Here is a 21,283-nt window from a genome sequence, read left to right on the forward strand (position 1 = left end):
GACAATAGGATGTTTTTAGTCTAAAACAAGTTGATATTGTACTAACGGTTCATGATAAATGTCAGCATTTAACAGAATATTAGGCACAGACAGTTTATAATGTCAAGTTCGAGCGTGAGATCGGGAGGAGGGGGAGAACAACAAACGCCTGTTTAGCACTTCAACAGTCACATGGTAGACTTCACGTCACATGATCGCTGTCTGAGGAAGCGCAGGATGTTTCGGCAATGAACACAGTTAACATCGTCCTCATGGCTCTCTTCTCTGACAGTTAACTTCACAACATCAACACAGTCGCCTTCTAACACCGCTTTTTATTTGCCTTCTATTTATTGTGAATGTAGGTCACATTTTATCTAGTTTATTTATTTTTTGAAAACGTTTACATGGCTACAGCAAGCGATAACAATTGCAACCACGGCGGATCAGGTATGTCGAAGTCGTTTTACAAGGAATTTGACAGCATGTTGTTTTTTTATCTCCTAGATAGACCTATATATCTAGATTATTCTAACATTGCATTGTCTACTGCCTAAAATACCAGCAATGTACGCTAGCTATGCTTGTGTAACCGACAGAAGCTGAATAGGTTCCCGAAACATGCATTCTTAAATTACAGCAGATGCAGAATGCATCACTTTTTCCTATTCTGTATGTGAGTTATGATGGAGAGCTATGTAGCTGCCTACGTGATTTGCTTTTGTAGCGTTGACCATATTTTGTTGCAACTGCCAGAAGAAGCTGTATTGCTCAAACGTGGAAAAATACATCTTATCCAGTTGCCAGTCAGGGGAAGGAGGCTAGTCATTAAATCCACTCGAAACACTCGGCTATGTCATTGCTGTTGCTTGGGAACTGTGGTTCCTTTGTTATTGGTGTTATGTCGTTCGTGTGTTGTACAATCTGTAGGCGTTTCTCCCATACCAAAACAACTCATGGCATGAACTGTCACAGTACACAGACATTTACATTTACATTACATTTATGGCATTCAGCGGACGCCTTTATCCAAAGCGACTTATAACAAATACATGTGTTTAAGTAAGTGAATCATCTATCCGTCAGTCATCATAAGATAAACTAATCAATGCTCAGACCAGGGGCCATAGGCAGTCATGTTAGACGAAGGATTTTTTTTCTTTTTTATTAACAGGAGAGAAACTTGTACAGGGGGGTAGTGGGCAGAGGTCAGTCTCAGCACTTCAATATTAAGTATTAAAGTCATATATGGGTAGCAAGATTTAATCTTCAGGAGAGTAGTATTTGTGAGAACTGTGTTATTGGCAAGATCCTGGGCTAAAATGCTTCTTGCATTTGGTGGCGAAGTCTTTATCCCGCAGAGCATTAGCTGCATTCCTGGTGTACTGTAGTTGTTCGCTATGTGGAGGGAAGCTGAAAAAGTCTATTGTTTCAGGCCCCCCCCCTCCCCCCCCCCCCCCCCCCCAAGAACCCCCAGATTTGCCTCAGATGTGTTGCACCCCCCCCCACAAGATTGCAAGATTACAAAGACTGTCACCCCATGTTTTGATTGATATATGCATGCAGAAGTTGGTGTCTTCCCCCCCCCCCTCTCTCTCTCTCCCTCCCTCTCCCTCTCTCTCTCACACACCCACCCACCCACCCTGTCCCTCTACATATAGTATGTCTCCTGAACCAGTCAGATCTAGCTCTACATGCACTGCTATAACCTCATCAACACATACCTTCTTCTCCACTTCCTCTTCACTTCCTCATGAGCTTGTGGCACTCAATACGTCTGTGGTCATTGGCTTTCACTTCTTCACTTCTCTTTGTGTGAGCAGGGCATCAGACGATTGGAGAATGGAGAGGGAACCATAGTCAATCTGTCACATTGTGTGAGCATACTAGAGAAGTTATTGGATGTAGGTCAACAGTGTAGGGTCGTAAACCCGCTTCATAACCCTTATACATTCAAAACAGTTAGAAATCCCAGACCAGATTTCCCAACTTTAAAAAGTTGCGATTGTTTGTGTCTCGGTCAGATACTGATCAAGCTCAACAACCATCTCTTCTCATTGTTGGGTTATTGAGAGGTCAAAGTTGAATAATGAGCAGAGTGAAGCACCACCACCACACGGCTCTGTCAGTGCCAGTGAGGTACAGCCGTAGTGTCCATGGGTGGCCCAGTGGAGACTGATAAGCCGCAGATCCAGTCGGTGATACCGAGATGTTGACTGACAAGCCGGTCATGGTGGTGACTGTTTGATTGACAGGCCAGCTTAGGCGTCCTAGCCCACGCCTGCGCCAGTGTTGGTGCTCCATCTAGGGCCCTGAACCAGAAGCGCCAGATTTTTCCACCGGATTTATGTAGTTTGACTCTCTTATCTCCTAGCGTCAGTCAGTCCGACAGGGCAGCTCAGCAATGCACCCTCATCTTTTTTTTTTTTATTATTTTGTTTCGCCGATCGCTATCAGCCTTTTACGAGCGGCGCGCTCTCTCCGTGGTCAAAGATCTGTTTCCTGGCTGAGGCTTCTATTGCTGACACGATATGTGATGCAGTTAGATTCCTTTAGCTCAGGTTCACATTGTTTTGGAAACGAGACCGTCACGCAACCTCAGCTAAGGAGGACACAATGTCTGTCTATGGGCCGCGTGCCCAACTTGACGTGGCCTACCGTGGATGGGCTTGTCTCATTCACCAGGCCTAACCCCTATTCACCCTGATGCTATGATAGATCAGTGGATATTATGCAGGTGTTGCTGGAGGAATTGATTCTTGTAAATTTAGGCTCACATGCAGACGGCACTCGACCACATGAGGTTCTCACAGGACCTTAGTTCAGTACATGTTTCAAGACGCGAGTCACCCATCGTAAACATTGAGATATTTGAGATAGCAGTTTTGCTTTAGACCTAGGCTGCTGTAGGTGTCTCTCTCTCTCTCTCTCACACACACACACACACACACACACACAAATATCCCAATGATCCCCTCGTTGGTGACAATCATAAGGCTTGTGTAACTTCTGTCCCTCGTTTGTAGGTCGCCGTGACCCTTTCTCCCGTTTTCAAGGCATGACCTAGTTCATTCACTTTCACTTCCTTTTTCTCGTTTTATTGCTGAGCTGTAACCAGCCTGTCGCTTGACCCTGAACCCTGACTCATCATGTTACCTGCGTCATGACTCATGTTGCTGGGTTGTTTGTGGGGTTGACTCACAAATTATACTCACCGAGCAGTAAAAACACGCAGTACGGGACAACAACAAAACACGCAACTGTGAATTACAGTTCCTGAAAAGTGAAAATGGTGTCTCTACTCCGGAGCTTCTGTATTCCCCAGCACTTCTCTCTCTGTACTGAAGCTGCAGTGACTGAGTGAACCGGTTGACATTCAGCTACCACTCACTGAATGTTCCAGCTCAGTGGTTATCAGTGCCAAGGTGCAGCATCCCACCTTCAAGCGTTATGCTTTGACAACCCCGTTAGACTGGTGCTTCCCTGGCCCGTTGCAGTAACAGGTAACCTAACCATCCCTGGAATCTGTCACTACCTTCCAGTCATCTCCGGTGTGTTCAGCCTTGAGTGGCAGATTTGGCAGTTGGTGTTCCTCCAGGGAGAGAGAGGCTCTCTGTCTGTCTCGCCTGTCCAGCCCAGAGCCCTCTGATCTGGGTGTTTTTGTTTTAATAATCCGGCCTGGCTCCAGGGTTGTGTGTAATAGAGAGGTGTTGATGGATGAGCTCAGTATGAGGCGGAGGGTGAAAGGGTGGGAGGTAGAGAAAACTGACTGATTGTGAACCGAAGCTGTCACTCACAGCCTGGGGGTAGAGAAGAGAGAAAGAGAAGAGAGACAAAGAGTGAGAGAAGAGAGTAAAAGAGTGAGAGAAAGAGAAGAGGGGAAATGTGATGTCTGCAGTTCACGCGATGAAAGTAGGGACATTTTGTTTTTCTTTCACACAGGCACGCGTTAGATTGCGGAATGCTGTCGTTACAATGCAGTGTCAACAGTCCAAGACCATAAACGCTGCTTAAACCGTGTTCCTGCTCGGAAGGAAAATAGCAGCGCTGATAGGGAGCGATGCTGTGGTTGGCTATCTCAGATTACATGGCTGTTTTGCTCATGTTCTCCATTCCAGATCCCAACCTCTCAGATAGGCACTACTGCCTAAAACAGGCAGACTATCACTATTTTTTTTGTCATTGATAACATGTTATTTCTTTCTTTTACATCCCCTCTCTCTCTCTCTCTCTCTCTCTCTCTCAGAGAAGGACAGGTTGTTGTCCTCGGTGGCTCGATACGGCTCCCACGACGGCAGCGACGAGCACAGCCATGGCAACCCCCAGTTGTCGACGTCTGGCTGCTGGCTGACGACGGAGCAGGAAGAGGAGGCCCTCCGCAGGAAGTTGAAATACTTCTTCATGAGCCCGTGTGACAAGTTTCACGCCAAGGGACGCAAACCCTTCAAGCTGGGCCTGCAGCTGCTGAAGATCGTTATTGTCACTGTGCAGGTACATCTGCACGTCCCCATCCATGTAAAACAGCTGCTGTTGCCGTTCCTTATCCTTCTGAAACCTGGAGTTGATATCTGTGCACTCTTTTGGTTAATGGTCACATTTGACCAATGGGCTAACTGTCATGAAGTCCAAGACCTCTAGAACTGTGTTTGTTTGTTTGAGGTGCATGCATGGAAAGAACAAAAATAATCTCTCTCTGTCTCTCTCTCTGTGTGTCTCTCTCTGTCTCTCTCCCTGTGTCTCTCTCTCTCTGTCTCTCTCTCTGTGTGTCTCTCTCTGTCTCTCTCCCTGTGTCTCTGTGTCTCTCTCTCTGTGTGTCTCTCTCTGTCTCTCTCCCTGTGTCTCTCTCTCTCTGTCTCTATCTGTCTCTCTCTCTCTCCCTCTCCCTCTCTCTCTGTGTGTGTCTATCTGTCTCTCTCTCTCTCTCTCTCTCCCCCTCCTCATCCTTGGGTCCATCAGCTGGTGTTGTTCGGCCTCAGTAACCAGATGGTGGTCACGTTTAAAGAAGACAACACCATGTCCTTCAAGCACCTCTTCCTCAAGGACTACGACGAGGGCTCAGGCGACGCGTTCTCCGTGTACACACAGAGCGAGGTCTACGAGCACATATTCTTCGCCATAGACCAGGTAACACACACACACACACACACACACCCTCATATGCAAACACACACTATGTAGGTTAGGACAGGATTGCTGCTTGTCCCCCCCCCCCCTCTAGAATCTTGCAGCTTGCTACTCAATACTTCAAGACTTCATCCTGAACTAACCCTTTTTGTCCCTGGTTCGAATACTTAAATTAACATCAACATTCCTTAATGTAATCACAGATCTAAGAAAATGGAGTTAATGAAAGCCGTTGGGGTGGAACCCTTGCTTACACGTATCCAGTCACATGTAGGTCAGTGACTTGGAAGGAGAAGGACGCGTTTTCTAAATATTTGAACCAGGCCCTGTTTCCCCCTTCTTCCTCCTCAGTATTTGGTGTTACCTGAGACCACGGTAGGGCGCTACGCGTACGTGTACGGGGTCGGCGTGAACAATAGCGCCCTCTCCCTCTGCCAGCAGTACTACAAGAAGGGCCGCATCGACCCCGCCAACGATACCTTCAACATTGACCCCCATGTTGTTACAGGTACACTTAATCTCTTATATCCCATATATCTCTTATTTCAGTCTAAAGCCCCGCTCCCGGAGAGCTATGGGGGTTGCATATGTATTTCCCAGCCTAGCACTAACACACCTGATTCAGTTTATCATGGTTGTTAGTTGGTAGTTGAATTAGGTGGTTTCGTGGAACAAAAAGCCTGTGCTGTCCCCCTGTAGCTTTCGAGGACGAGGGTTGTGGTCACCAAAGTAAAGCTGAGGTTGTTCATGGTGTCAATGGGAACTGCCAGAGTTGCAAAGACTACTACATATGTTCAGAACTTCATGTTAGTCTCAATAGCAAATCTCACCACTGTCTGTATGGCCAATACGCTTAGTCATTCCTCTGTCACTTATCTGGGTGTTTTGGAATTGACTAAACTTGTGACATGACTAAAACTTGAAAAACCTACTTCTCCTTGAGCTGGCACTGAGAGGAAATATGACCTGACAAAGAGGAAACATGTTAAACAGTGGAAATAACACGCTATTAAAACTGCGTACTTTTTGATTTCATAGTCTGAATGACACTGACCTCCCTGCATTAATCCCTGTATTGCATGTGTATATTGTATTTTGATGCATCACTGTCCTCACAAAATTAAATTATATTGAAATTAACAATAAAGTATTGTATCCTATTATATTGACTTGTCTGTCTGTCTGTCTGCCTGTCTGTCTGTCCATCTGACCTGTCTCCTAGACTGTGTGGGAGTGAACCCTCTGTCTGTCCCTCCTCCTCTTTTAACCAAGGACTTCAGGAACTTCACCCTCAAGTTTCACAAGTAAGGCTTCATTTTGCACATGTCTTCTAGCCTCCTCTGTTTGGTTGTGTCTCATCAGATACGACAGAGATTATGTCCTATCTGATGTTGTTGAGCAAGGGACTTATCTCTCTTCCACATACATGGCCTCTTCATTTAAACCTACTTCATACGTATGTATCGCTCTCTCTCCCATTCTAGGCTTATTAATGTGACTATACAGTTCCAACTGAAGGCTATCAACATTCAAACCATCATCAACAATGAGATTCCAGACTGTTACACCTTTTTCATAACGGTGAGATCCCCCCCCCTCTATTTCCTGTAGGTTGGTACAGTCCAGGATGACTCTGGTCACCAGCTCTTTTCTTTATAACAAACGTGTATCGTTGTTATGGAAACCTTTTTACTGTTTGTATTGTTTAATTACACAGACAGACATGCAGCCTCTGTTAAAGAGGACACAGTGTCTGTCTATGGGCGAAGTGCCCGACTTGATATAGCCTGCCCTGTGATGGGCTTGTCTCATTGAGGTTGTCACAAGACCTTAGGCCAGTACATGTTTCAAGACACTAGTCACTCACTGTAAACACATTTAACGAGACATTGAGAACTCCACATTTCTCCACCAGTTTACTGACATTTTTCAGTTTATTGCCACATTGCACAGCATGTGCGAGAACAGGTAGCAAGGATGTAGTCAGCCTGACGCGTTGTTTGTTGTCTGGTTGTTCCTGTAGATAGTTCTGGATAACAAGGCTCACAGTGGCAAGGTGAGGATCAGTCTGGAGAACCAGGCGTCCATCAAGGAGTGTAAAGACCCCAATGTGTCTGACCATGGTGAGACTGGTTTTAGACTGTTTTTCAAGTTCGAGATATAAAAATAAAATCTATCCTATCCCATTCTATGATAGTCAACGCTCGTATGGGAAACCACATTGTGTAATTCGGTTCTTTCCTTCCAACATCTTCTTCACCCCCCTTCCCCCCTCCCCTATCTCTCTCTCTCTCTCTCTCTCTCTCTCTCTCTCTCTCTCTCTCTCTCTCTCTCTCTCTCTCTCTCTCTCTCTCTCTCTCTCTCTCTCTCTCCTGCTCAGCGGAGAACTACTCACGGCTGACGTTTGACGTGGCGGTGGCAGTGGTGTGTATGCTGTCTCTGCTGCTGTGTGGACGATCTATACTGCGAGGCGTCACACTGCAATATGTAAGACACTGGAGGAGAGGGGGGAGGAGGGGGGAGGGGGGGAGGGGTGAAAGTGTGAGAAAGAGAGAAAATAGTGTCTGGGCACAGCCAGTTGTGTGCCAGTCCCGGGCTTCAGCAATGGATAGTCATTCTACCATTAATGTTTTTTTTTTTTTTTTTACATTTTTTTTTAACTCATGCACAATAGGATATCAAGCAGAGAAAGTTTGACGGTGCAATCAATATTCCCCTTGCTGTGACGTCGTTGAGATTCCTCTCTTATTTTCTCTCTCTCACTCTCTAACAGGAGTATGTGGAGTTCTTCAAGAGCACCATGGGTCGTATGGTGGGCTGGGGGGACAGGATGGAGTTCATCAACGGCTGGTACATCCTGCTCATCATCAGTGACATCTTCACCATCACCGGCAGCATCATCAAGATAGGCATCGAGTCGAAGGTCAGTGAACCACCCCCCCCTCTAGTGGACAAGCCCTGTAACTGCACATGATAATGAGGGAGGATAGTCTCTCTTTCTATTTCTCCCCCCTCATGGATTCTAAAGGGAAGAAGTGGTGTAAGAAGTGGGAAATGTCCTCTAGCCCATGCTTATGTCTACCCACTGCTTTTTATCGTCCTTGAGGGGAGTGTGCACTCTTGGGAGGTTGTTGATTTGAAATATAGCCTACAGACAACACTCTCTAATCTTGTTCTCTTTACAGTAACATATCTGTCTCTCTCTTTCTCTCACTCTCTCATCTTTCTCTCCCTCTCTTTCTCTTTCTCTCTCTCCAGAATTTGTCCTCTTATGATGTATGTGGCATCCTATTGGGGACCTCTACCTTGCTGGTGTGGGTCGGGGTCATCCGCTACCTCAGCTTCTTCCAGAAGTACAATGTATGTTAGACACACACACACACACACACACACACACACCACACATACACACATACACACGCACACGCACACACACTGCTTGCACACACACACACCACACATACACACGCACACGCACACACACTGCTTGCACACACACACACACACACACACACACACACCACACACGCATGCATGTATACACAACAGTTTATTGAGGTGCGCACAACCATTCTAGCACTGATCTGATACGAAGACTTGCACTTTTATACACACACACACACACACACACACACACACACACAATGACAGTCTCTGCCTTCCTCCTCCTCTCTCGTCCTCTCAGATCCTCATCATCACCCTGCAAGCGGCGTTCCCCAACGTGATCCGCTTCTGCTGCTGCGTGGCCGTCATCTACCTGGGCTACTGCTTCTGTGGCTGGATCGTCCTGGGACCCTATCACGTCAAGGTAGCCCAGCAGACATCACTAGCACGACCAGACAATCGTCAGGGAGCATAGGTCTGAGCAAGGCACTTGTTGGTTGGGTGGCCAGGCTTAGTGAATCTGCACAGTGCCTTGCTCAGACCGATCCCTTCGAACGCAGAGCACTTGATTGATTCTGTTGAACCATATTATTTATAGTACAACTCGGTTTAATGAGGAAGTATGGCTTTGCAGTGGTGAACCCCAACACTTTCAGGCGCATGGAGAAGTGGGACAGCAGAGAAACCAAAAGGTTGTGGAGGGGATATTAACTGTTTGATGTTGTTCTCTATGTCTTCTCCCCTTCTCCGTACCTCCCTCCACCCCTTCTCCATATCTCCCTCCTCCCGCCCTCCACCCCTTTTTTCCTACCTCCTTCTCTCTTCCCGCCCCCCACCCCTTCTCCGTACCTCTCTCCCTCCTCCCGTCCCCCATCTCCCTCCTCTGTGCCTGCCTTTCTCTCTCCTCTTTCCCCCCCTCCCTTCCCCTCTCCCTCCTCCTTGCATCCCCCCCCCACCCCCAGTTCCGTTCCCTCTCCATGGTGTCCGAGTGCCTGTTCTCGCTGATCAACGGTGACGACATGTTCGTGACGTTCTCTGAGATGCAGGAGAGCAGCACCCTGGTGTGGGTGTTCAGCCAGGTGTACCTCTACACCTTCATCTCCCTCTTCATCTACATGGTGCTGTCGCTCTTCATCGCCCTCATTACCGGCGCCTACGAGACCATCAAGGTAAAGGGGGGAGGGGGGGGTTCTCTGTTTGGGCTTTTTATACCAGTCGTTCTGATACCAGTGGGTTAATTCTGATACCAGCGGGTTCTTCAATCCTGGTCCTGGAGAGCCTGGTCCTGGTTTTTGTCCCCCCCCTCCCCCCAGCCAGCCTATTTCCATCGTCACACCTTATTGAAATAATCACCTGATCGTCAAGACCTTCATTAGCTGAGTCAGGTGTGTCTGTGCCGAGCTGGGACTAAAGCCTGTAGTACTGTGGCTCTCCAGGACCAGAATTGAGTATCAATATTCTATACTAAGAGTGTATCCAGATCCCTAATCGACCCCTAGGCCCTTCCCTAGAGACAGGTGTGGAGATCTGAGAGGATTGGATAGGTGTTAGTTAGACGGTAGTAGCTCTGTCTTGCCCTCTGATTGACCAAGAGGAATTTAGCCATCTTGCTTATACCTGTAACTTCCCTCCTCTTTCTCATCTTCCTCCTCCCCCTCCTCCTCCTCCCTGCAGCACCAAACCCAGGAGCCCATCCACATCACAGACCTTCACGCCTTCATAGCCGAGTGCACAGACACGCCCAACTCCGGGAAGTTCCGCGGCCTGGAGACCTCACCCTGCTCATTCTTCTGCTGCTGTGACAGGTGGGTCACAGGGGGGTCAAAGGGCAGAGGGGGAAGGTCAGAGGGGGGTGGTGAACTAACTGCAGTATAGCAGGTAACTGTTTCTGTATTCAACAACAACTTGACTAAAAACAAACTGGCACTCGACTGGCAGCCAGATGATGCAACAGTGAAAGGTAAGATGTACTTTAACTCAAATAAGCAATAGAGGCTAGTTGAATTAGGTTCAGTAACAGTTCATATGTTTCCATTGAATTCCCTTTCTATGAGGCTTGATACAGTATGTCCGTCTTTTTCTATGCATTGAGAGACAAACAATATGATAAATGTTGGGTTTTTTTTTTTCCACAGAACAACAACATATGAAGATACCCTTCTGGTGAACTAACCACCTCAGCACCAGCCTCAAGCTCAGGCCAAGTGACTGTTACCACAGCGCATTCTACTGGCCAGAGCGCCACACTGCATCCAGACTCGCATCGTCACCATACAATCTGGGTCAAAGATGAGCACACACTTGAATGAGGAACCTCTCAGATCGACTATGTAGAAACAGAGGAATGACTGGTGCTATGAGCTGAAGGACTAATTGGACCGTGAATCTGTTAGGAGTGGATTATTTGATATCATCATCATCAGCAGCAGCAGCAGCATGCATTGGTTGAATGTTTTAGGGATGTTGTGCAAAACCAAAAAAACTACATTCAAGCAAAGACTTACTGTATTGTTTCCCAACATTTGGATCATCACACACAAACCATTGTTCTAGCACACGTTCTTGCTGAGGGATATGAATGCAATGTTGGACAGACACAATTGCATACACACTCCTAGCTGTTTTTTTTTTTTTTTATGAAACGGATCATACATTAACAAAGCATGTTTTTACCATATGAAATCCTTGTGATATGAAGGTGACATCATTCCTCATACTAGGCCACAGATCATTTTGGTGTAGCACAGTCACCACTGTCCCCAATGAGAGCACGTCCATGTACAAATAGAGGCTAACCTTCCCTGTTCAGCTCCCATCTCAACCTTTCCGCCTGCCACCCAGGACGGTCGTACCTTTCTACTCTCCTTGCCTACCACCTACTCTTTGCAGTCTGCCAAAAAAAAAGGCCTTAAGTTCTACTCAGATGCTTGTATATCTGCCAAATAGTGAAACAGAAGCTAACACACACAGGGGACTCAGTACCTCATCTCAAGCACAGCTACAGTAGCAGTGGTTAAAGTCGTAGGTTTTTATTGACATGGTATATACAGGGTATTCTACTGCATATAATCACATAGGCTAGTAACATTGTCAAATTGTAATATTCATGTTCAGAAGTACACAAGTGATATTTACCATAGGTACAGGTTGTTGCTCTATTGTAATGGGTTTTATTATGATTGATCATTATGAGCTGTTATAATTATTGTTGTTATTGTTATGTGGACCAGTAGTTGAGTGTGAAGTGTTCACACACACACACACACACTCGGGAAACAACCCAAATGCAACTCTCCAACAGAACGAGAAGCATTCGCCTGACCTAAATGCTACTTCCTTTAACAAGGAAACCGAATGACGGGTTGAAAACTGAACGAAAGCTGAAGTGGATTATAAACGCTAGGTGGAGCTATGCAGATTGTATCAGATAGGTCTGTGGAACGGAGTATGTACAGTAATTGCCTGAGAAAGAACCTAAAGGAGGATAACGAGAAGGCAGGCCAACTAAACGAAGCCAGAAGGATGCTGTTCCATGTAATGTCTGTGAACTTTGACCCTGAAGAATGCTCATATTTTTGTCTTTCTGTTCCGATTCTGTCTTCGTCTTCATAACGATGTCTCGTTTAAAACTCAAACCTATGACTGTGTCCTAGAGAAAGTTTAAATTATTGAGTTGTTTTTTATTTAGTTGTCCGTGTCTGTGGCAAAACGCACAAGTGGAGAGAGGGGTCCTCAGGTTTGAGACTCCGTAAAGGAGGTCAGGCATTGAGACGGCTCTGTATTTATTTCAGAACAGAAGTATTGTTTGCCCTCTGATGGTTTTGATACGATGTAGGCCTGGTCTCATTAAGGCCCTTAGCCCCTTCACCTAATCCCTAAAAGATTTTTGTATAATTATTTATATTCATTTTCTATTTCCAATATACATTTTGTTCACAACACACAATAGACCCCCCCCCCCCCCCCAGTAATATGCTGTTAGATCCACCTAACCACCCAAAAGGTTGATATACTTGTTGTCACATTCATAGTCCTCTCAGATTGATTGACACCGAAGGATTAGAGGGCCAGGGGAAGAAGCTAGGGGCCAAAATGGTATGGGGCCGTAGAGTCGCCGTTGTCACACTGTCAAACTGTGGTTTGCCTGATGTAGTACATTTGTATGAAATGTATGTTTTTGGCCTTGCATGTGTGTCTATTGTAGTATTATACACCTAGTTGCACTGTACATAGTTCATAGACACATATACAGCAGGGGAGGCTGGTGGAGGTAGAAATCGGAGGACGGGCTCATTGTAATTCATGGAACAGAATAAGGAATGGTGTCAAACACACGTTCCTTTCCATTTCTTACATTACAATGAGTCCGTCCTCCGATTTCTACCTCCACCAGCCTCCCCTGATATACAGTTCATGTGATCCTTTCTATGTTGACGTTACTTGAACATTGGATTGAGATTGTTTCTGTGCCACAGTCAGTATGGTGCCAATCCACTGATTAAAGTCAATGCCTGTTTAATTGGCTGGAACTCAGTGATTGAAATTGAAAAATGTGATTGATGCATGTAGTTATAATACAAGCTGTGTGTGTGTGTGTGTGTGTGTGTGTGTGTGTGTGTGTGTGTGTGTGTGTGTGTGTGTGTGTGTGTGTGTGTGTGTGTGTGTGTGTGTGTGTGTGTGTGTGTGTGTGTGTGTGTGTGTGTGTGTGTGTGTGTGTGTAAAACCTATAACAGCCAGAAGAGGGAGTGAGTGGTTCTTGACGGTTTACTGACAGACCAAAACAACGGGATTGACATGCTTAGTGGAAGAGAAGGGTGAAAGAGATAGAATATGTAAATAAATCTATACATTTTCACATGAATGCAAGTAGGAGTGCTTGGACTCAAACACAGCACACTCTAAAGCAGAAAATTGTGCAGCTGCGTGTTTTTTTTCAGTCAGATACGGTGAACTGATGCAGGTTCCTACAGTGTTTGGCAGCTGATGTAGCACAGTCTTACCTCCTGTCTACTGAACCTAATACAATCATACATTATGTAGTCTTCCATCCTGGCCCGGCCCAGCCTTCTGCTGTTCTGTTGGCTGATGGCTGATGGCCATCTCAATGACTCAAGTATGTGTGTGTGTGTGTGGGTGTGCGTATGCGTATGTGTGTGCGTGCATGCTTGCCTGCTTGTCTGCGTGTGTGTGTTTTGTTCAGCAGGCCTACACACAGGAGAAGTAGTAGTGCACTGTGAGGTCGTAGGAGAGATTGTCGTAGGGCATGATCCGTTTCTATTGTTTGTTTCTTTGCTTGTTGTAATCACTGCACACAGACTAGACAGAGTGAATGATGTTGATAGAAGGTGTAGTCTTTTGTCAATATATATGTGTGTGTGTGTGTGTGTGTGTGTGTGTGTGTGTGTGTGTGTGTGTGTGTGTGTGTGTGTGTGTGTGTGTGTGTGAGAGACATTGTGGTTTGTACCTACATTTGCTTTTCGTCCCTCGGTGCCAGTGTGTCAAAGGTGGTGTTTGTGCTTTGGGCCCAATGTTGGGGAAGCTACTCAGAAAATGTAGTTAACCAAATTACCAATGACTTAACAATTGAAAAAGTTAAACAACACAAAACAGTTTGTGTTACAGAAGAAGGCGCACAACTGAGTTAAATCACAAGACTGTGTGTGTGTGTGTGTGTGTGTATGTGGGCGGGCTTGTTTGGTTGTTTGCTTAGTGCCGTGGGCAGCATGTGCAGCTGGTAGCAAAGTGTGTAGCCTATGGGGTAGTGTTTTGGCAGACTGGTGGGACCAGACTAGACCACACTAGAAGACAGGGAGACAAACAAGCCAAACAGGTGCATAGAATCCCACTTCCACTACCACAGGCTTTGATATAGAGACCTATACACACACACACACACACACACACATATATATATTACTGAGCCACACCCATGTAGGACAACATTACAGAGCAAGCAGTGGGTGGGCCTGGAAGGAAGTAACAGGATTTAATAGGTTTAGTAATGATCCAGTGATGGAGCTCAGATTGTGTTTACAAAAAAAACCCCACCTTATAAAGCCCGGTATGAAAAGCTATAGAAGGGTTGAAGGAGAGGCCCCTGGTTCTGCTTGTCTGGGGGAAATTCCCCCTAGAAGATTGGAAAGACTGACAGACAGCGGATGAAACAATTGGCAGAACCCTGTGAATAGCTGGGAGAGAGAGGTCAGACAGACGGATGGGATGACTCATCCACTTCCACACAGAGACTTTAATGAGGTGAAGGACACACACACACACACAGAAACACATTGCTCACTCACACACACACGCGCATGCGCGCGCGCACACACAATTCTGCTCTGACATGGTTTCTTCGTCTTTACCGAAGGAAGGACTTTTTTCATCCTCTCCTCTTTGTCTCTCTCTTCTTCTTTCCTCTCTCTTGTTTTTTTCCCTCTCTGTAAAACAGACAAACTGGTTGATGTCACATTTCTTAGCCCATTCAGCCTCCATTCATATACTCTTTCTGTCAATCTCACAGTCTTTCTATGTTTTCTCTCCTTTTTCATTGATTCCTATTGTAAAGCCTGCAGCTGCAGCTGAGCTGTAGGAAGAGAGAAAAGCGTACACTCCCATTGTGAGCAGGGCAGGGCAGGGCAGGCTGTACCATGCTGAACAGAGACTGTATTGCTTTCTTCATAATCTCCATTTGCTGATTTATTTCATGCAAATTTATGATAAAATCTCGACCGGGAAGATTAACAATGTTTTTTTCTCGTTTGAATAAATACGTCCCCTACTTTTCCATTGTCAACAATAAATTGTCAATTGCATTAAAATAGTTTTGAGAACCGAGACACCAAGCTAAGCCTTTCCACAGTGTGTACGTTTAATTGATGTTGACTTGACTGGGCCATAAAGGTATCCGTAGTCTCGCGTAGTCATACCTCCAAATCACGTTTTTGTCGAGGTTAAGGTATCCTGTGTAGACTACTGTTTAAATATTAGCCATGCAGCTGGATTTTGGATCTTCATACACGGAGGATATTAGTGGGTGGGGGTGACGGATGAGGCCTAAGAGGGCAAGGACTTTCAACCCAGCACGAAAGAAAAAGGAGGGGCGGTGGTTTTGAATATGACATCAGTCCTGCTTTGAATAAACCTCAGCCCATGTACTTGATTGGCCCATTGCCGTAAAAAAATATATAATTTTTTTGGTCATGCATCTCCTTCAATTTCACCCCCGCGCTACTATGTGGTAACCTCCCCCTTCATTCGAGTCCTCATCTCGAGCGGAGAGGTAGCGTCTGCCGTCGGCTACAGAACGGGACTGGATACAGACGGACGGACGCACGCCGTTTGAACATTTCACGGCCGCCGCTGCCTGTGAATTGGTGTGAAGGCTAGCAGAAAAGAGGGCTGCATGGGCTATTGTTTGGCCTCTACAGTTATACGTTGTAACATATTCAGTCTAGTTCTATCCAGCGAGGGAGCAGGCGACTCGTCTCTGCAAGAATTTGGTAGAACGCTGCGAAGCGTGCCTCGACATTCTGAAGGTAAGTGTGAATTGTTGCACTATAGCCGAGCTCAAACGTCTCAAAATAACTAACTTCTTCGTAACATTGTTGCCATCATCAACCCTCTGCGTCTTTTGTTTATATTGTGTTGTAGGTTACACGCGCTTTGCTGCCCAAATAATGGCTTCTGCGTTTTCCCAACAGCCCATGAAATTATAAATATGTTGTAGTCGGCTTATTCCTAGGCTATTGCCCGTTGCCCAGTTTCTGTCTGAATTTAACGGTAGTATCGCTACATCACGGACGAATTGGGCGGTGGTTTCAAGGCAAGCATGTGGTGGTTTTCTTGCACAAACTAGCGCTGTGCCATATTATGGGCGCATGGCGGACACCCTAAAAATGTAGACCATAGGCTTCGGGTAGGCTACCTTCAATTAATAGATATACGCCAATGTGATGAATAGCCTCAATACCGAACACACCTCGCCTTCGTTCGTTCATTCCTCAACACCCAACGCAGACTCCCATTGTTCTGAAAGCGAGAGGGCTCCAAATGGCTACTGCAAAACTGTGGGTAATTTAGCGTTCATGATTGTGTCCTGGAGGTTTCAGCTCTGCTAAGTGCTCTTTCGATCGCCACTAAGCTGCCCTATAGGCCTACGTTTTGTGGAGCAGGTGGTGAAGCGAGCTCATCATCGATAGGGCTACATCAATAGTCATTGATTAGGCTCATGACGCCCCCCCCCACCCATCGAAATTAGGCCACCACATGCAGATCATTTTACTTGTTGTTGGTAGCGTTGCGGAATCGCACAGGAAATCAACACCTAAAGGTCCATTCGCATACATCATCCAGCAAATGAGGACAATCAGCATTTGTTTGGTAGGCAGTGGCATGCAGATTTGTTGTGACTTCTTGAAGCCATAGCATGTAGGGTCACATTGGAAACGGGAATGTCTCTCTTTCACCCTTCGCGCCCGTCTCCAAGTCTGGAGATGTCTGGTAGATTCTATCCACCAAGATTCTTATCACTGTCTCTGTTTTCTCATCACACACACACACGAGCGAGTGATATCATCGATGACAACAGACAAGGCAAGACAAGGAGATGGAGAGAGAGCGCGAGGGAGAGATATAGGGAGCTCTCAGAAGCATCAGACCGCTTCTTCTGCAGATCCCAGCGATATTCTGTCATCCGGATTTTGGCTCCAAAAGCACATTACATAACCGGTGCATTTCTGAGGGGTGCAGTCTTGCGAACGCCTGTCTGTGATCAAGCGCTGTATCCCATATGAAACCCTGAACTGTTGAAGTGGACCGTTCAGGCCGACCCAAATGTTGTCTGACTAACTAGCCTATTATATAATTGTAATCGCAGATTCTTTTTAGGACTGTAGGACAGTGGAGGCTGGTGGAGGTAGAAATTCGAGGACGGGCTCATTGTAATGCATGGAACAGAATAGGGAATGGTGCCAACCACATGGTTCATACCATTCCTGATTTCCTTGCAGACATTAGTGAGCCCGTCCTCCGATTTCTACCGCCACAAGCCTCCCCTGCTATAGGACCATAGGCCTGTCAGATGTGGGTGTGAACGTTGAAGTATATCAAATGATTGATGATTTGATTCATGAGTGCCAGACCAGTCCACCAGCTGGAAGATGATTTTCTTTCGGTCTAAGTCATCAGTTATGCTGTGACGGGCTTATTCAATGACATGCATCGATTACTGTATTGAATAACTTAACTGAATGATAGAAACGCAATTGTAGAATAGCAAACAGCAGACCTCTAGTAATGAAACTGCAGACTCATTGTCCCGAAATGAGCCTAACAGATGTGTTTTTCTTTTCAGTCTTGCATAAGATCAGCTGTCAGTGACATGATGCATTGAGGGACACCTTGTCCCTATTTCCAGAGATATTGACTAATCGTGTTCTAGCCCGACTTTCCCCCCATGTATTTGTTTAGTTCTCTCTATCTTCGTAGTAGAAAGGGTGTTGATTGAGTGGTTTTGTTGTTTCGGGGGGGGGGGGGGGGGGGCGGGGCGTGTTACATCCGCTTACAGAGTGTGATAATCTGTGTTCTTTTCCTAGACTTCTCAGCTAGCCACTCCCTCACAGTGAGTGTGCTCACTGAGGTTATCACAGTTTCTCACAGAGGCTCCCAACCGGCCAGGGCTCTTGACAGCCACACTAGGTTCAGATGGAGCCGGGTGAAGCTGCCCGTAAACACTAGTCAGTTTTTAGTTTTCCCCTCTGATGGTGAAGGATGGGCTTTGGGGCTGGGTACGTTGACCCTGGGTCAGAGGGCAAGTAGAACGTTTGGGATATGGCCACCTCTCCTGTCTCCTACCTGATTGGTGGAGAGGTCCAAGTAGAGGGTACCTCATTTGGTGTCACAGGGTTCTAGAACTCGTATGCTCCCTCGGCACTCCCTCGGAACGTTGGGAGAATGGGCCCGTATCTGCACCCATGACACCGAATGAGTTAAAGCATCAGTAGAATGTCAGCATCAGTAAAACGGACCCGGTGACCTTTCATTCTGGAGACTATTGGAGGCAAAAACTGACCCTAGACCAGGGTTAGTTATTGGGCCACCATCAACCTGCACTTACTGTAGGTCTACTGGTGTTCCTGGAATGTTAATGCACTCCTCTGGTGCACTTCAAAGTTTTCCTCCTCTATAATCTCCCATTGTGAGTCAGCATGGAACCTTTTGAGGCAGCTTGCAGTTGCCGGTTATTTCAGGGGTGACCGTCAGTGAAAATGCAGGTGGCCGGCGAACTCTGCATAGCATTGTTAAGTGATTGCCACGACCTCATCGTAAAATGCACGCCACAGTGGAAAACTCTTGCGGGTCAGATGACAGTGACACTCAGTGACACGGTGCGTGACTGTGGTTACAGGCTCTCCGGTTGGCATTCAGTGAAATGTCTTCCACCACGTGATCCAAGTGATGGTGTTTTGGGCGTTGGCGGCATCAACACAAAGACACAGGATGACGACAATGGTGCACAGTGGAAAATGTTGCCCGATTTATTCATGAGGTCATGAAGCAAAGCTAATCGATGATGTTGTTGTTCTTGGCATGTGGTGACCGTGTTTCCTCAAACGTTAATGAGACCCTTTTTTTTTGGAAAATGGCAGTTGGTGGTCGTTTTATGGTTGCTAATACCCCCCCACCACCACACCCCCATTAGCTCTGGTTATTGTTGGCTCATGTGAAAGCACCGTGGCAACAGCTGTGGAGGTCATTATATGGCATGTCAAGGTCACAGGGTTCAAATCCATTTCCTTCGCTCTCTGCATTGTGAGCTGATGATACACTTTCTTACACACACACACACTCTTTCTGTTACACACACACACACACACACAGGACAGCCTAGCTATTATCTACCCTAACAAAGAGCGTTAAATCACCCCGTCCAAGCTGAACTGTATCCTATGCTGTCATGTACATCTGTTTCTGTCACATTTCTACAACGTTGCTGCACGTTTCATCATTCTCCCGGTGGTTTCCACGGCATCTCCAGTTTGGCAGTGGTGGTCCTCTCTGTCCTATGGGACGGTTGTGTGCCGTTGTGGTTCTGTAGCTCTCCTCACTGCGGTCGGGGCCTTGGCAGTCTCTCCCCCTCCCTCTCGTATTAAGATGAAGCAATGGATACCACTTTTAGCCTCTCTGTGGCTGCTCTTGTGAAAAGCAGGCTATGCACACTGTAATTATCAAAAGTGTTGTTCAGCACATTCATGGCCGGTTTTTGGTTGTCTCCATTTGACTTTTGTATGGCATTTAAAATGCCAGACCAAATAACTATTAATCCCCCTGTATTTTAATTTTTTTTTCCTATGAGAGATGTTTTTTAAATGTATTCAAGCTGTCCTTCCCAGTAGCCCGATCTGGTTGTGTTATTTGAACGTGGCGTGTTAGGACTATTGGGGTTTGATGGCGTAACAGGGTTACGGCGTGATGTAGGTTTTAGAAGGTGAATTTGAGTGCCTCCTGTGGTGGAACAGGGAACAGTAGTGTGTTTGTTTGTTTTGGTTTCGTGACGCATCCTGTTTTCATCTCCTGGCCCACCTGCTGATCAAACGATGAGTAAGCCAGACCTGCTGTTTGTTGAGTAATGGAGCCTACCCACCCCCCCGTGTGTGTGTGTTTGTACGTACACACACGGGCGTGGCTGGCGAGCGTAGGGGGATCACTGTCCATCTGTCCTGGCCTCACCCTGGCCACTCTTAAGCCCTGGTAACTGATCTGGCCCCGAGGCGCCTAGTTTCCAGTATTGTCTCTCTTCGTGCGGAGTGGCCCCACCGGGGCCATCACACTGATGTCAGCCCTGGCCTCCTTCCATCCCTCTATCCATCCATCCGTCCTTTATCCCTCCATTCCTCTACTGCCTATCCGGTGTCCCTGCTGGTCGTTCTCTGGTGGTGCTGTGTCCCAATTTTCGACACTCTCTGGAGTGTGCCCGTGTTCATACATCATTTTAAAAAGAAGGGCACGCACTTTGAGAGTAAGGGTAGACAATTGTGCTGCAACCAGATATTATTATTATTATTTTTATTTATTTTTTTGGGGGGGGGGGACTCTCTGAACTCGCCACCTGCTCCCCTGTCCTCATGCTCTGTCTAATCCATACCCCCCCCCATGACATCGCCAAGGGGGTTCGGTGGGCACAGGGGCAGACAATGGGACCTGTCACTACCCCACCCTAATCCTCAAACTACCAAGGTTGCAATAGACACGCGCCATAGACACAGACTGACACCACACCTTAAACAGACACAGAAACAAGCGCACACACACACACACACACACCTCCCTCCGGCATCTCTCACCCCTGTCCTCATGGGACCTGGCCCAGTGCTTGTTTGAAGCTGGTCCAGTGCTTGTTTGAAGCTGGTCCAGTTTTGGGACAGATTGTGCCACTCTCCCTCCGGCAAATAGACTAGCCCATCCCCCTCTCTGATTTCCCCCCCCCCCCCCCTAAGGCGAACTGGCTAGCATCCACTTATCCTGTAGCACTATTTAGCACCTGCTCCACACATCCTCTCATTGAGTGGCTTAGCGCCACTTAGCACATGCTCAATGAATGTTCCCCTATGGGATTGATTGATTAGCATTAGCACATGTCAAATGTCCAGCCCAGCCCAATGAATAGGTTAGCAGGAATAGCTTAGCATAATAAGAATCTGTGGTATTTCCCGACACTATGGTTGGCAGTGCCCCTCTGTCCTTGTGTTACCCCTCAGTGGCTGAGTAGCCTCGTGTGTTGTCCAGGACAAGGGGACGG

General features: G+C 46.7%; 2 protein-coding genes across 3 annotated transcripts in view; both read left to right on the forward strand.

Annotated features, from left to right (window-relative positions):
- Positions 1-238: 238 nt before the first annotated feature.
- On the forward strand, positions 239-12,799 carry mcoln1a (mucolipin TRP cation channel 1a). The gene is made up of 14 exons (XM_083693955.1): positions 239-429; positions 4,226-4,470; positions 4,936-5,103; positions 5,455-5,611; positions 6,326-6,407; positions 6,588-6,684; positions 7,127-7,226; positions 7,484-7,590; positions 7,877-8,026; positions 8,362-8,463; positions 8,789-8,911; positions 9,450-9,656; positions 10,162-10,292; positions 10,623-12,799. The coding sequence occupies exons 1-14, from the start codon at positions 387-389 to the stop codon at positions 10,657-10,659; spliced, it is 1,749 nt and encodes a 582-aa protein (XP_083550081.1). The 5' UTR covers positions 239-386; the 3' UTR covers positions 10,660-12,799.
- A 2,958-nt stretch (positions 12,800-15,757) lies between these two features.
- prr36a (proline rich 36a) overlaps positions 15,758-21,283 on the forward strand; it is a 30,759-nt gene continuing 25,233 nt past the window's right edge. For both annotated transcript variants that reach the window (XR_014554878.1, XM_083693951.1), the window contains exon 1: positions 15,758-16,022. The gene's annotated coding sequence lies outside the window, so the exon portion shown is untranslated. The remainder of the gene's footprint in view (positions 16,023-21,283) is intronic.

Source organism: Argentina silus, assembly GCF_951799395.1.
Source record: "Argentina silus genome assembly, chromosome: 22".
NCBI lineage: Eukaryota > Metazoa > Chordata > Actinopteri > Argentiniformes > Argentinidae > Argentina > Argentina silus.